The sequence below is a fragment of the Lacerta agilis genome, chromosome 8 (assembly GCF_009819535.1).
Source record: "Lacerta agilis isolate rLacAgi1 chromosome 8, rLacAgi1.pri, whole genome shotgun sequence".
Taxonomy (NCBI): domain Eukaryota; kingdom Metazoa; phylum Chordata; class Lepidosauria; order Squamata; family Lacertidae; genus Lacerta; species Lacerta agilis.
In genome coordinates this window covers 8,196,008-8,209,682 of record NC_046319.1, presented here as the reverse complement: position 1 = coordinate 8,209,682, position 13,675 = coordinate 8,196,008, and the positions used below count along the sequence as shown (strand labels likewise).

Genomic DNA, 13,675 nt, shown 5'->3' with positions numbered 1-13,675 from the left:
AAGCGCCGGCCCCTCCTACCACTCCCCACGCTGCCGGTCACCCCGGGAGCAGCAGCGCTGCACGGACGGGGTGCTCCCTCAGCCGTGCGCTGTTGCTCCTGGGGTGACGGAGGGAGCGGCAGCGCTTGGGAATGGCGGGAGGGGCTGCCGCTTGTCACCCCCATGCGCTGCCGGTCGCCCCGGGAGCAACAGCGCACGGCCGAGGGAGCACCCCGTCCGTGCAGCGCTGCTGCTCCCGGGGTGACCGGCGTTGCCTGGGGAGTGGCGGGAGGGGCGCCGCTTGTCGCACCCACCCGCCGCTTGTCGCCCCCACCCGCCGCTTCTCGCCCCTGTCGCCCGGGGACGTACCGCCCCCACCGCACCCCCCTAGCGACGCCCCTGCTTCAGAGTGAACTCAAGGAAAGCAAGAGCTAACAACTATGGCAATAGATGCTGAAAAGGCTTTCAATAACATATCCTGGCTGTTTTTGACTAAATTATTGGAAGAATTGGGTATTGGGGGAAAAATTCAAAGAGCAATTAGAACTATTTATCAAAACCAAAGGGCAAAATTAATCATAAATGGAAGAACGACACGGGATATAAAAATATCTAAGGGCACAAGGCAGGGTCGTCCCTGTCACCAACATTATTTATAATAGTATTGGAAGTATTATTGAATAACATCAGAAATAATGAGGGCATCAAAGGTATTGTGATAGGGAAAAAGAGATACAAGACAAGAGCTTTTGCAGATAATGTAATTGTCACCATGGAAGATCAATTGAATAGTATCCCCAAAGCATTAGAAACAATAAAGGAATTTGGAAAATTGGCCGGATTTAAGATTAATTATAAAAAACAAGCATCTTTGTTAAAAATATGGAATTAGAACGAAAAGAACAATTACAATTACTAACAGGAATAGAAATTAAAAAGATCAAGATCAAAGTAACGTCAAAGGAGCTGGAGCCGCTTAAGATTTGCTTTAAAGTTTAGCGCTGATTTTAGAGACTGTTGAAACCCCGGTTTGGGGAAAGGCTGTGACATTTTATTGCTTTCTTTCTGTGGATTTATAATTTTACAAGAAGACACCGCTCACCCTCTGGATTAAGGAGTCCGGGTCAGTTAGCGGGCGGCGGATACATTGTATTATATTGCTTCCGACTTATGTTTCCAACTGGCTACTTTGGGTTTCCTGCTACTTTTTAACTTGGAACTGCTTAAGTTGCACTACAATTTGGATTTTAAGTAACAACTGACTTGGATTGTTTGGTTTGGCTACTTTTCTTGACTTTGGAAGACTTTTCAGAACTTTTTGAACTTTAAGTGCCTAAGACTGTTGTGAGACTGTGGAGCTGGAATTGCAAGGGGACTCTTGTTTTAAAGGAAGTTGCTGGGTCTGCTCTGCTCTTTGTTCTCTGACCCTGTCTTGTGGCCACCTGGTGTTTACTTTTAGTATTGTTTTGGGTCTGGCTCACTGTGACTCATTGAGACTGAGGTGACCTTGAGTCCCCAGCTGCAGAGTGTTGTGGAAATGCAAGAGATAACTCCGACTACAAGGGCAAGAACAAAAAAAGAGGAGCAAAAGAAAGAAATCAAGAGAAAAGCCTCTGTCACAAAAAGTATTGAAGAGCAAATGCTTGCTGCTATTGAAAAAGTCAATGCCAATCTGCAGGCTGTTGCAGAGAAATTACAAAGTGATATTAAAGAATCATCAGACAGATTGGACAATTCAATCCGAGCCATTGATAAGACGTTGAAAGAGAACACGGCGGCGATTGATGGGATTGGGAAAGAAGGTAAAGTCCTCAAAAAAAGAATCAGAGGAATTTAAAGAAAAAATTAAGATTGTGGAACATAAAATTGAAAGTGTGGACCCAGAAAAAATTCAGAGGCTTGAATCTCAACAAAGAGACGTGCAAGAATCTCTTGCTTTTCTGCAACTGAAGGAGAGAGAGACGAACCTAAGATTGAGACATCTTCCCGAGCTGGAGCAAGATAGTTTGAAGGATTATATAATTAAAGAATTTTCTGCATTCTGGGAGCTGGAAGAAAATGATTTGGCAGCATTTATTGTGAATGCCTATAAATTTGGAGCTAAAGGAAAGAAGAGCCCAAAGATAGTGAATGACTGTATGGTTGTGTTCCAGAATAGACAGCAGAGAGACCAGATACTTGATTTTCATTATAAGAAGAACCTCGTGGTTCAACAGAAATCTGCTATCATCTATAAGGACATCCCACGTTACTTTCTGAATTTGAGATTTAATTACAACGATTTATCAACTGAATTGCGCGCAAGAAGGATCCCCTTCAGCTGGGAATTTCCTGAAGGCCTAACTTTTAAGTATAAAGAAAGGAGAGTGAGAATTAGATCATTTGAAGACAAGAAGAAATTTTTGGATAAATACTGAGCAGACTTCAGAGGATCCTCATTGGATCCTGCAAGATTGGACCCAGCTGGACTAGGGGGATCAGGCCCAGGAGAAGAAGAAGAGGAAGGAGAATCAGAAGGAGCAATGGGAGGCACTGGGAAGTAAAATGGCGTTGAAAGTGTTGACGTGCAATGTTCACAGTTTGAACCAGAGGCCGAAGAGACACAGAGTATACCACGCATTAGAAAGGAAGAATTTGGACTTAATCTGCTTACAGGAGACCCATGTAATCCGGCACCACAGAAGGATTTTACAGAATAAAAAATTAGGCCAAGAATTTATATCACTGGACAAAGTCAAGAAGAGAGGAGTTGTGATTTATGCAAAAGAGAAATATAATCCAAGACAGTTGTTCAAGGATGAAGAAGGGAGATATATTGCAATTGAAATTAAGGTACAAGGCGACAAATATTTGATTCTGGGACTTTATGCACCAAATGATGGAAAGTCAATTTTTTATAAAAAGATCCATGACATGCTTTTGGACTATTTGGACTATAATATTGTTTGCCTCAGAGACTTTAATGGGACAGTTTCTACTTTGATGGATAGATCGCAAAGGACTAAAATTACAAATGAAGGGAAACTGCCCAAAACTTTCTTTCATATGGTAGATAATTTGGACTTGATAGATGCATGGAGACTGAAGAATCCAACAGAACCTGAGGCAACGTATTTTTCAGAACCACAGAGTCATGGTCAACGTTAGATCATATCTGGATTTCTAGAGCATTGGCACCTAAAATACAGAAGGCAGAGATCTGCCCCAAGACTTGTTCAGGTCATAATGCGGTACAATTGGACTTAAAACTTCTCCAAGGATTCCTTCAGATGGAGAATGGATGATGCGTTGCTGAGAGATCCCAAGGTAGTGGAAGAAGCCGCAAAGAAGATGAGAGAGTATTTTCAGATAAATTTGAACACACAAGTAGAGAAAAGAATTGTTTGGGACGCAAGTAAGGTGGTGATGAGAGGGTTCCTTATAAGGGAAAAAGCTAAAAAGAAGATGGAACAAAATCTGGAAAAAGAAAGATTGTTGGACCAAATAAAAGAGAAAGAGAAGAAGCTAAGAGGTCACCTGAAAAATCAACAAATACAGAAAGAAATAAAGATCTTGCAGTCCCAATATGCGAAAATATTAAATCAAGAAATTGAATGGAAAATTAGGCTGATGAAACAGAAAACTTTTGATTCGGCTAAAAATTGTGGGAAAATGTTGGCTTGGCAGTTAAAGAAGAGACAGAAACTGAATACCATCACCAATTTAAAGATTAAAGATAAGAATGTGGAGAATCCTGAGGAGATTAGAAAATGTTTTCAGAAATTTTATAAGCAATTGTACAAAGAAGAGAAAGTAGAGGAGAAAGATATCAAACACTTCTTGGAAAAGAATGGATTACATAAAGTCCCAGAAGAGAAAGCAACAATACTCAACCACCCGATTACTATCGAAGAGATGGAGGATGCAATTAATAAGATGCAGATTGGAAAGGCCCCAGGACCTGATGGTTTGACAGCAAAGTATTATAAGTCCTTAATAGATTGGTTGATCCAGCCGTTGAAGGATGTATGTAATGGACTGTTGGAGGGAGGTAGGGCACCAGACTCATGGAAAGAAGCGTATATCACATTAATTTTGAAGCCAGATTCAGAAAAAACATTAATGAAGAATTACCGATCAATATCACTTTTGAATGTAGATTACAAAATCTTTGCAAATGTCATGGCCACGAGGCTGAAAAGAGTGTTGAAGGAATATATCCACAAGGACCAAGCAGGTTTTTTACCTGGAAGACATATGAATAGTAATACAAGGAATATTGTGGATATATTGGAAATATTGGAAAAGAAGATAAATACAGAAGCAGCACTGATGTTTATTGATGCGGAGAAGGCCTTTGACAATATCTCTTGGAGTTTTATGAAGAAAACTTTAGAAAAGATGGAGGTCGGCCAAAGATTTTTGAATGGCATAAATGCCATTTATAAAGAACAAAAAGCAAAAATTATAATAAATAATGTGATATCCTAAGAAATCAGAATTGAAAAAGGAACGAGACAAGGTTGCCCTATCTCACCTCTACTTTTTATAACGGTCCTGGAGGTCCTTTTGAACATGATTAGAATGGACAAGCAGATAAAAGGAATAAGGGTGGGAGAGAAAGAATACAAATTGAGAGCCTTTGCCGACAACTTGGTTGTATCCCTACAAGATCCTGAAATTAGTGTGCCTAAAGCCTTAGAGATAATCGATTCATTTGGACAAGTAGCTGGATTTAAGTTAAATAAAGCCAAAACTAAAGTGTTGACAAAAAATATGGTACCTATGCAGGTACAGAAATTGCAAGATCAAACTGGACTTAATTTTGTTAATAAGGTAAAATATCTGGGAGTCAATTTAACTCCTAAGAATCTAAACCTGTTCAAGGACAATGAGAAATTTTGGAATGAGAAAAAAAGAGACTTGAATATATGGACAAGATTAAAGCTTTCTTTGATGGGCAGAATAGCAGCTATAAAAATGAATGTATTGCCAAAGATGTTGTTTCTGTTCCAAGTGCTTCCGATTATAGATAAGCTGGACTGTTTCAGAAGATGGCAAAAGGACTGGCAGGGGAAGAAACCCAGAATAAAATATAACATTTTGACTGATTCTAAAGAAAGAGGTGGATTCTCACTGCCAGACCTAAGAATTTACTTTGAAGCGGCAGCCTTCTGCTGGTTAAAAGATTGGTTCAAGTTCATCTATATTTTTTCTCTATATTTAAGTTTTGTATGTCAAAGATTTTTCAAGTTTTTCTTTATTTTATTTTATTTTTTCTCTTTTCTTCTTTCTTTTTTTGTCAAATGATAATTTGTATAAATTGTGTAACTCTTAAAACGCAATAAGTTTATTTTTAAATTAAAAAATTAAAAAAGAATTAAAAAAGAAAGAGGCATTTTGTAACAAAGAAATGGAAGAAAGTTGCTGCTGGGGGGTTGCCTCCCCCCTCACTTAAGAGGATGGTAGAGAGGCCTGCAAGGAACCGGACCCTGGGCGTACTCCAGCGACTGGGGGAGCTCAAAGGTTAAATCGTCCCTTTGGGGGCGGCACTTAGGGGGTGGGACCAGATTGTAGGCAAGCCCCCTTGTGTTAAAATGACTGTTTCTACAGGGATGGGGTTTTAACTTGGGTGGGTGCTGTTTGATTTGCAGGGTGGGGTTGTTTTAAATCGTTCTTTAAATGTGGTATGTTGATTTAGATTTTGTGTTTGTGGGCTGGAGTGTTGTTTTGGGGCTTTTGTATTGTTTACCAGTGTACATACATTAGTCTTGTGGCTATTTTTAATATGTTTTTAATTATTTTCATTTATATTAAGTTCTTATATTTTTATTATGAATTTTGTGAAGTGATTTTTTAAAATCTTTTATAACTTGGTGTTGTGAACCACCCGGAGATTCAAAAGGAATCAATAAAATCAACAATTGAAAACAACATCAACAAAAAACACAACAACAACAACGAAAAGGCTTCCTACCGCTATGTCCGGAGGGTCTTGAGGGCAGCACCACTCCTCTTGGTCGATCCTGGTGGCGTTGATGTTCCTGGAGCTGGTCCTGACTGGATCCCGCGGAGAGCAGAAGATGGTATCTCTGCAGCACAACTCTGATGTTCACGTTGCCTTGGCCTGGCGCTACTGTGGATGTTCTGTCAGGAGGAGAAAGGGGCTCCTTGAGAAACGTCCCATCTAAACAGCCCACCAGACTTCCAAATAGCCCACCAGACGCCTCACTCACCTGGCATGCAGCTCAGGAAGTCCTGCGGGTAAGGTTCCCTGTGACCACAGCGGAGCAGCCTCCTCACAAGGCGCTGGACCCTGCCTTTCTGCCGATGTTCCAAGGCCCGCTGCATGATGTTCAGGCAGCTCCTCCCTGTCCGCCTGAGCCCTTCTTCCTCGTGCTGCTGCATCTCTTCCAGCCCTGAGTGGCAAGGGAGAAAGTTTGAGCAAGGAACCAGCTCTTCACAAGACAAAAACTTGCAATGCACCCCCACCAGATCTTCTCCCAGGACCAGGGTTTGGGGTAGGGGAGTATTTGTGTGTGAGAGGGCAGTGCAGACACATTCCAATCCTTTCTACACGTTCATCTTGTGGCAGCTCTGTCTGCACATACACCTGGGAATCTGCCTTCCCCTAAAGCCCTTTCTCAGCAGAAGTACCCCTCCCTGCCCTCCGTACGTCTCACTTACATGTACCATAGGATTCCATGTCTTCGGTCTGGATGAAACTTGCATCCCGGAAAGCCAGGTGACCTAGAGAGACAGGGCAAGAAAAGGGACGTCATCTCGGTGCAAAGCAAGCGGAGACAGAGGCAGCTTGGTAGGAGGACAGGTATGGTCTGATGCGTCTAGAGGCCTCCACCCTCGCGGAGCACTCAGAGCAAGATCTGGGCGCAGATGGACCCCTACCAAGCAGGTGGCCTGGGGACATGCCCATCCTCCCTGCCATCATTACCAAGACGTTCCTGTCTATCCCTACCAGGGAAGGATGTTGCTTGACTTACCCAGAAGCAGAGCTGCCACCCTGGAGACGGCTGGCAGCCTGTTGGCCGACGGCTTGGTACATGTCAAGGCAGCACTCCGAAGGATGTTCTTGCTGAAGGTCTTGCTCTGTTGGCAAAGACAAAGGAGAGGTGGCATCAGACAGGCTTGAGAGTGTGGCAAAAGAGCCTTGCACCCCTAAAGACATCCCTGGGCAAAGCTGCCAATGAAGCAGAGGGACCTTACCAGATGCTTGGCAGCCTGGTGGAGTGCAAAGTGGAGGCTAAATTTGTTGGGATGCGCCCACCACTTGACTTTTGGGGCTAGATGGGAAAGAGCCCTCCTTGCGGCCTGCAACACAAGAAGAGAAGAGGGTTAGAAATTGCCCTAAATTTTTTTGGGAAGCTCCTGAGAACAATCCTTCCTGCCTACTGCATAAGTCTACCTCCTAGGCCCTCACCTTGGCCACCTCATCCTCGTCTTCCAGGTGAATGAGGACGATGACCAGTTCATTAATGGCTTCTTCTTCTGTTGTTGTTGTTACGGGAAGCCTTTGGTCTCTGGCCCAGGCCCGAAGCAGCCCCAGATGTTGAATGGCTGATGCCCGGACAGAGTCATCCTCCTGTAGGCAGAAAACATCAGAGGTAGTGTTTCTCATCAGAGTAGTTTCCTTTCTCCTGTCCACCGGGTTGTTTTGAGGCTGCTCAACCCCCTATCCTCCTCGTGGGGGAGACTGGGGGCAGGGGGGACTCTCCCCAAGTGTTTTCCAGACGCTCCCCCTGTCTTTCCCCTGTGTGTGATGTCATGTGTTCCCTAATACTCACATGGGCAGCCAGACCGCAGTAGGTTGCTGCCAGCATCTTCAGCTCTTCCTCTCCCAGCTCCCTGGAGAGATAGGCTTGGTCTACCAGGTTCATCAAGTCTGGGAGGACATCGGCTTCTGCACAAGGGAGGGAATCCAGCAGCAACAGCCGCAGAAGCGAAGGGTCCTACACAAAAGATAGAATCTTTTCAAAGGTCTGAAAGGCCTTTTAGCAATGGCCCTGCAGCATTCTGCCAGCAAAAGAGTGCTGGGCCATGATTAGAAACAGGATCTGTACCCCCCCCTCCCTCCCTCTGAGCATCACTTGCCATGTCCGAGTCCAGAAGCAGGGATATTCCTCTGGCGCTGAGCTTCCGGACTTGCAGGTGGTCATGTTTCATCCAGGTGAGGAGCTGCTCCAGTGTTTCTTCACAGGGATAGACCTGCAGACGGCAGCTGAGCAGCTAAAGAGGCCCAAAGAGAAAGAAACTCTTCAGTGATGAGGCAGCTGCAAGGTCCAAATTCTGAGGAAGGCTGGTTGGGGAACCAAGGACACAAAGGGAGCCGAAGAACACAAAGCCCAACACAGAAACCAAGCCAGGGCCTCCTTGCTGCACCCGTTTCCTCCCGCGTCAGTCCCCCTCACCTCGATGTAGATAGCTGCCGCTACTTGTGGCACTCCGGCAAACTCCTGGTCCTCGAGAGCAGCGGTGATGTTTTGCACCATGGGAGGGATCCACCAGCGGCGCTTTCCGACAGCTCTGAAATGGAGAACCAGGTCTTGCTAAGGAAGGGAGAGACACCGCAGGAAGCAAACAGGGGCACAGTCCGATCCCGTGCCCTGGTCTGGCCATTGGGGAAGGTCATCGTGTTCTTCCTCTTACCTCACCATGGCAGACAACCCCTGGCTGAAATTCTCGGGGCAGAAAAGTTGGTCTACAATGGCCGCCTCGACTTGCGCTCCAGTGGTGCTGAGAAGGAGGTGCAGGACTTCCTTAGCCCCTCTGTAACAACAGCAAGGCCAGTTTTACCAGGAGGGTCATTGTCACACATTCAGATTCCTTCCCCCATACTTCCTCCCTAGGAGCCGCCTTAAGGAGAACCTCCCTTAGAAAACCAAGTTGGACTGGAATCCCCCAGAGGTGGTTGAAGGGAAAAGGACTCCATTGGCCCCTTTGCAAGACACTACTCACCTGAGGAACTCCTGGTCGTAGTGGAAGTTGACAACCACCCCCAGGAGAGCGATCAGCAGCTGTGGGAAGTTCCGCCGCACAGCTGCCTTGTATTCCTCCATCCTGAGGATGGCCTGCAACAAGCTGGAGAGATGTTGCTGCAAGAGAGAGAGGTACAAGTCACTTTCCCTGCTTTTCTGCAGAATACAGAAAGCCCTCGATATCACCCTGGGAAGAAGGAAGCCAGAAAGCAGGTGGTTGGTGCTTACCACTTGGGTGGGAGATTCCGCCAAGGGGCTTTGGTAAAGCTGCTCGGCCAGAAGATGGAGCAGTTGTTCTTGGTCGGCCGATGTTAAAACCTCCTTCCATACTCTCTTGCACTCTCTTTGAATGCAAAAACAAGAGCAGTGGTCAGATTCAAGCCTTCTGCTTGCTGCCATGCCCCTGAGAGAGGAGATAGCAGCAAGGGTATTCTGAGCAAGCTTTCCTGCAGCTTGCCAACCTTTCCCTTAGCCCAGGAGAACCTGGAGGGCTCCCTACCTGAAGGGAAACTGGAGGAGGTATTCAACCACTTTCTCCAGGCGCTGGTGTGACAAGATGGAGAAAGCGAAGACGGCCATGTTTCTGCCCTCCACTGTAGGCCCCAGGGTGATGTCGTAGAAGGCCTCCAGCAGCACCTCCACCTGTCAGAGAAAAGGAGAGGGTTGCTGGGAGAGTACAAGGAAGCGGGGCTGTCTGCAGGTGGATCCCTCCATCTCTCCTAGAAAGAGGGACCCTTGACCTCTGCCACCACAGCCACCTTCCTTCAAAGGTCCCCCTCAGGGTCCTTGGGAGTATTGGAGCCAGCCAGCTCCAGGGAACCAGTTCCCCTGTCCATTGTGGGCCAAGAGAAGAAGCTTGCCAGTCTGCTCCCAGAAGGAGGACCCTTGGCTGAGGTTCTTGTCCTGACATTGCCAGGCCCCTCTCAACAAACACACATGTGTCCTGGCCACCCAATGGCATGCCTTTGCCTCCCCAACACCAAAGCGGAGATTCTTCTTCTCTCCTACCTTTGCAGACACCTTACCTCTACTGCTTTGCCGCTAAACTGCTTGATGAACTCTTGCAGTAGGTGGGAGATGTCTAAGGGGTTGAAGCTGCTCTCGACAACCAGGTCGCTGGCCAGGAAGCACATGGCCTCCACGAGCTGGTCCGCAGGTAGAAAGGCGCCAAAGACCTGAAGCAAGAGAGGGAGGTCAGAGATGCCCACAGGGCAGGGCTGGGGAGCAGAAAGCCCAGGTGCTTTCTCTGTGGAACCCAGAACATGTGGCTTGAGAGACTGCTGGGCATTGTGTGACAGTGACTTACCCTGGCAAGAGAGTAGCAGTCATTCATGAATAATTCAGGAACCGGTCCTCCGGTGGAATTGAGGACCTTCTGAGCTCTGCTGATGAGCGTTTGGGTCCCTGACATTCGTGCCAACGTCTCTGCAAAGGAAAGCCAAAGGGTTAGTTCGGGTCTTGCTGACCCCACCCCTTGCTGGGATGCGTTCTTCCAGTCTTACCTTCTTTGCGCCGCAGGATGGGCAGAAGATGGCAGAGGGCCTCTGCTGCCTGCTGCCTGCACTCCGGGTCTGGATCCAGTGCGCACAGACAGGAGATAGCCACCAGTTGGCCAAGGGAGGATGCAGGAAGCGCTACCGATGGCTGAGAAGAAAACATTCCAAAACATTTAGCATCCTGTACAGAAAGAATCAATTCCTTTTTGACTTCCCACTCCTATTTTCTTCAGTAACTCACATATTCCTGGATCTTCTGCAGGAGGGCGGAAAGATCTCGGAGCGCCTTCCTTCGGACCATCTTCTTCTTCATCGTGGTGATGACATCTGTAACTGTGGCCTTCAGCTGGTCCTTGCTGAAGCCTTCGGGAGGAACATCAGCCGCATCCAGAGAACCTGTGGTTTGGATGCTGAGGGGAGAGAGAAGTAACACTTATGCAAAAAGGTTTTATTGGCTCCCCTCCTTCAAAGACCCCAAGCACCACCACCATAGAAATGGACCGGGGGGGGGGGCTTAGAAAGCAATTAATTATTGGGGGGGTTAGCATCGCATTACCTTGGAGGAAGATCCTCCCCATCTTCCAGGCTGATTTCCAGTATCTCGTCCTCATCAAAATCAATTCCCTGTCCATGAGAAAAGAGAAACAGGGAGTCAGAATGTGAGAAGTGGATCTGACCCATTCATGTTTTTGTGTTGATCAGGAAAGCACAGGCAAGGTAGGTTGGGAAAGAAACTGAAAATCTCTGTCCTCCATTTCCTTAGAAACCTCATTCTACGATCCATTAATTTAGAGCATTTGTACCCCTCTCTTAAGCCAAAAAGGCTCCAAGAGAGCCTTCCATGAAATCAAATGTATTTAAAGAACATACAGACAAAAAAGAAAAAATACATATACTACAAATTACAAAACAAAGACAAAAAAGAAAAAAACAAACTTATAAGTCTTATGTTTGTATAAGTTTGTTTTTTCTTTTTTGTCTTTGTTTTGTAATTTGTAGCATGTATGTATTTTTTCTTTTTTGTCTGTATGTTCTTAAAATACCAATAAATTCTTTATAAAAAAGAAATCAAATGCAAGAAACTCCCTACTGGCAGACTTCTGTTGTAATAAAGAATCTGACCAACAGAAATACAACACGGAAGGAAAGGGGGCGAGGAGGGCAGAGGAAACGACAACTCAAAAGCTCAGGCCCCAGGGTCTGGAATGCTGTTCTCTCTCCCACTGAGGCCGCCTGATGAAATGGCTGCCGCCAGATGACAGTTGGGGGAGAGGAGGCCTGAGGGAGCTGGCCTGTCTCAGCAGAGCCCATGGCTCTGTTTCTCATCCGTCCTTCCTCCAGGAGCAGAGCTCCGCCAGGCCTCCTGTCTCTCCCTCACCTGCACCTGGGAGCAGCCCTTCCCTGTGATGGACTCTGTGGACAGGTGGGCAGCAGGGCTCCCTGCCTCAGCTCTGCAGAAAAACCAGATCCATCCGAAATCCCTTTCCCCTCCATTGGGCCACCGGCTCACACTCTCTGTTCTTCTTCTGTTTTTCCCTTTCCCTACAAACTTTGGTACCACATAACACCCAGCATGTAGAAATAGAAATGAAGCCTCTCCCAGATTCACATGTACATAAATCAGGAGGAATCCTTTGTTCAAAATAATATTCAATCGACTACAATATAGTACACTACATGTTCCTTTTGTCTCTCCACTTCCAAAAACCTGGGCAAAGCTCCACCCTTTCTTTGACTTTGGATAGCTCTTTGCCCAACTTGGTGAGACCATTAATCTAGTTTCTAGAGTTAGGTCTACTGGCCATGGCAACCTCCACTTACCTCCAGGGGTCTTGGGGACGCCATCTTCTAATGTAGTGACTGAGCGAAGGTCACTACAGGCCACCTCTGCAACCCTCGAGATGCTGAGGATGCAGGAAGCTCTGTTCAAACGGTCACAAGTTCCGTTGCTAGGCAACGGCCCTTGAGAACATGGAATTCCCGGCCTCAGTGCCAAGGTTCTAGGAGAGTCCGTGTGGCCTAGTGGTTAGAACAATGTTAATGCCACGCAACTCAAGGGTGATATGTATATATTCTTTGAAATGTAGTTTAATACTGTTTCTCTTCTTTTTATCCTGCTTTGCAGACTCTTGTTGTCTCCTAAAGCAGCTGTCATCCATTTAAAAGAAGGTGAGACAAATCCTGTTCTTAGGTTTGGAAAGTCCAAATACAAGACTCCCAATGGCAGGGATGTGGAGGAAGAAGGCAGAGGAAGAGCCCCTTTGCCAAGGCCCCAGGAGAGGCCTGAGATGTCCCCAGGCAAGTCCTGTCCTGCTGGGGCCAAGCTGCCCTTCCCCACCCACAGCTCTTCTTGGGCAGAGATGCAGCAACTGACCCTGTAGGCCTTCATGCCCAACTTCAAGGGGGCTGTGGGGCTCAAGCCCCTCTCAGATTCCCCTGGGGGGCTTATCTGGGCCCCACAAGCAGCAGCAGGAAATAGAAATATGACCTCCAACTTTCCTTGGAGTGACACACTGATAGGCTTCTGCTGTGTCTTCGGTTGCCACCTTTGGCAGACCCTCCAAATGTCCCTATTTTCCAGGGACTTCTCTGATTTAGCAAAGCCATCCTGGTTTCTGATTGGATCCTGGGATGTCTCACTTTTCCTTAGAGTGTCCATCTCATTGGAAAAATGGCCTGGAGGGTATGGAGTTATCTGTTCCCCTATCTGTCGGAAGGCAATCCTCTATAGGGAAGATTTTTGTTTAAATGTTCAGTGTTTTATTATGATTTTATTTATGTTGGAAGCTGCTTAGAGTGTCTGGGGAAACCCAGTAAGATGAGTGGCGTATAAATAGTAAAATCGTCATTATGCAGTGTGACATCCCTCTTTTTATCAGAGAAATGTTCGTGGGTATTCTGTGGTTAGGCAATATAAGGCCCTTTTATTGGTGGGGGTGGGGTGGGAATGGGGGGGGCACCTAAAAATTACTTTACCCGTTGCAGAAATGGCTTCAAAGCAATCCATTACAATGATCAAAGAGTATAAATAGTAAATTATCATTATGCAATGGGACATCCCTTTAGTGCTTTAATGCCCAGGGAATGGCAGGTGGTGGAGATGATTTCTTAAATTTGTATGCCACCCTTCATGGGGGCCATTTCAGGGACAGAACCCTCAAGGGAAGAAGCCTCCTTTGCAGCCTCCATTCTAGAGGTGGAAAGGAGCCCAGAGACCCCTTAGACCCC

General features: G+C 46.3%; 1 protein-coding gene across 1 annotated transcript; it reads right to left on the bottom strand.

The window, feature by feature from the left end:
- Positions 1–6,148: 6,148 nt before the first annotated feature.
- Positions 6,149–8,658, bottom strand: LOC117050887. Its single transcript, XM_033156818.1, has 8 exons — positions 8,623–8,658; positions 8,385–8,499; positions 8,068–8,202; positions 7,761–7,925; positions 7,397–7,558; positions 7,183–7,287; positions 6,960–7,065; positions 6,149–6,377 (listed from the first exon to the last, which is right to left on the bottom strand). Exons 1-8 carry the CDS (start codon positions 8,628–8,630, stop codon positions 6,187–6,189), a joined length of 987 nt encoding a protein of 328 aa, XP_033012709.1. The 5' UTR covers positions 8,631–8,658; the 3' UTR covers positions 6,149–6,186.
- Positions 8,659–13,675: the final 5,017 nt, after the last annotated feature.

Bases quoted from the DNA above. Each gene is read 5' to 3' on its own strand.
- LOC117050887 (XM_033156818.1), bottom strand. The intron at 8,203-8,384 runs GTGAGGGGGACT...GGGCCTCTTTAG, and splicing joins CGGCAGCTATCTACATCGAG to CTGCTCAGCTGCCGTCTGCA. The intron at 6,378-6,959 runs GTAAGTCAAGCA...CTTGCCACTCAG, and splicing joins GGTGGCAGCTCTGCTTCTGG to GGCTGGAAGAGATGCAGCAG.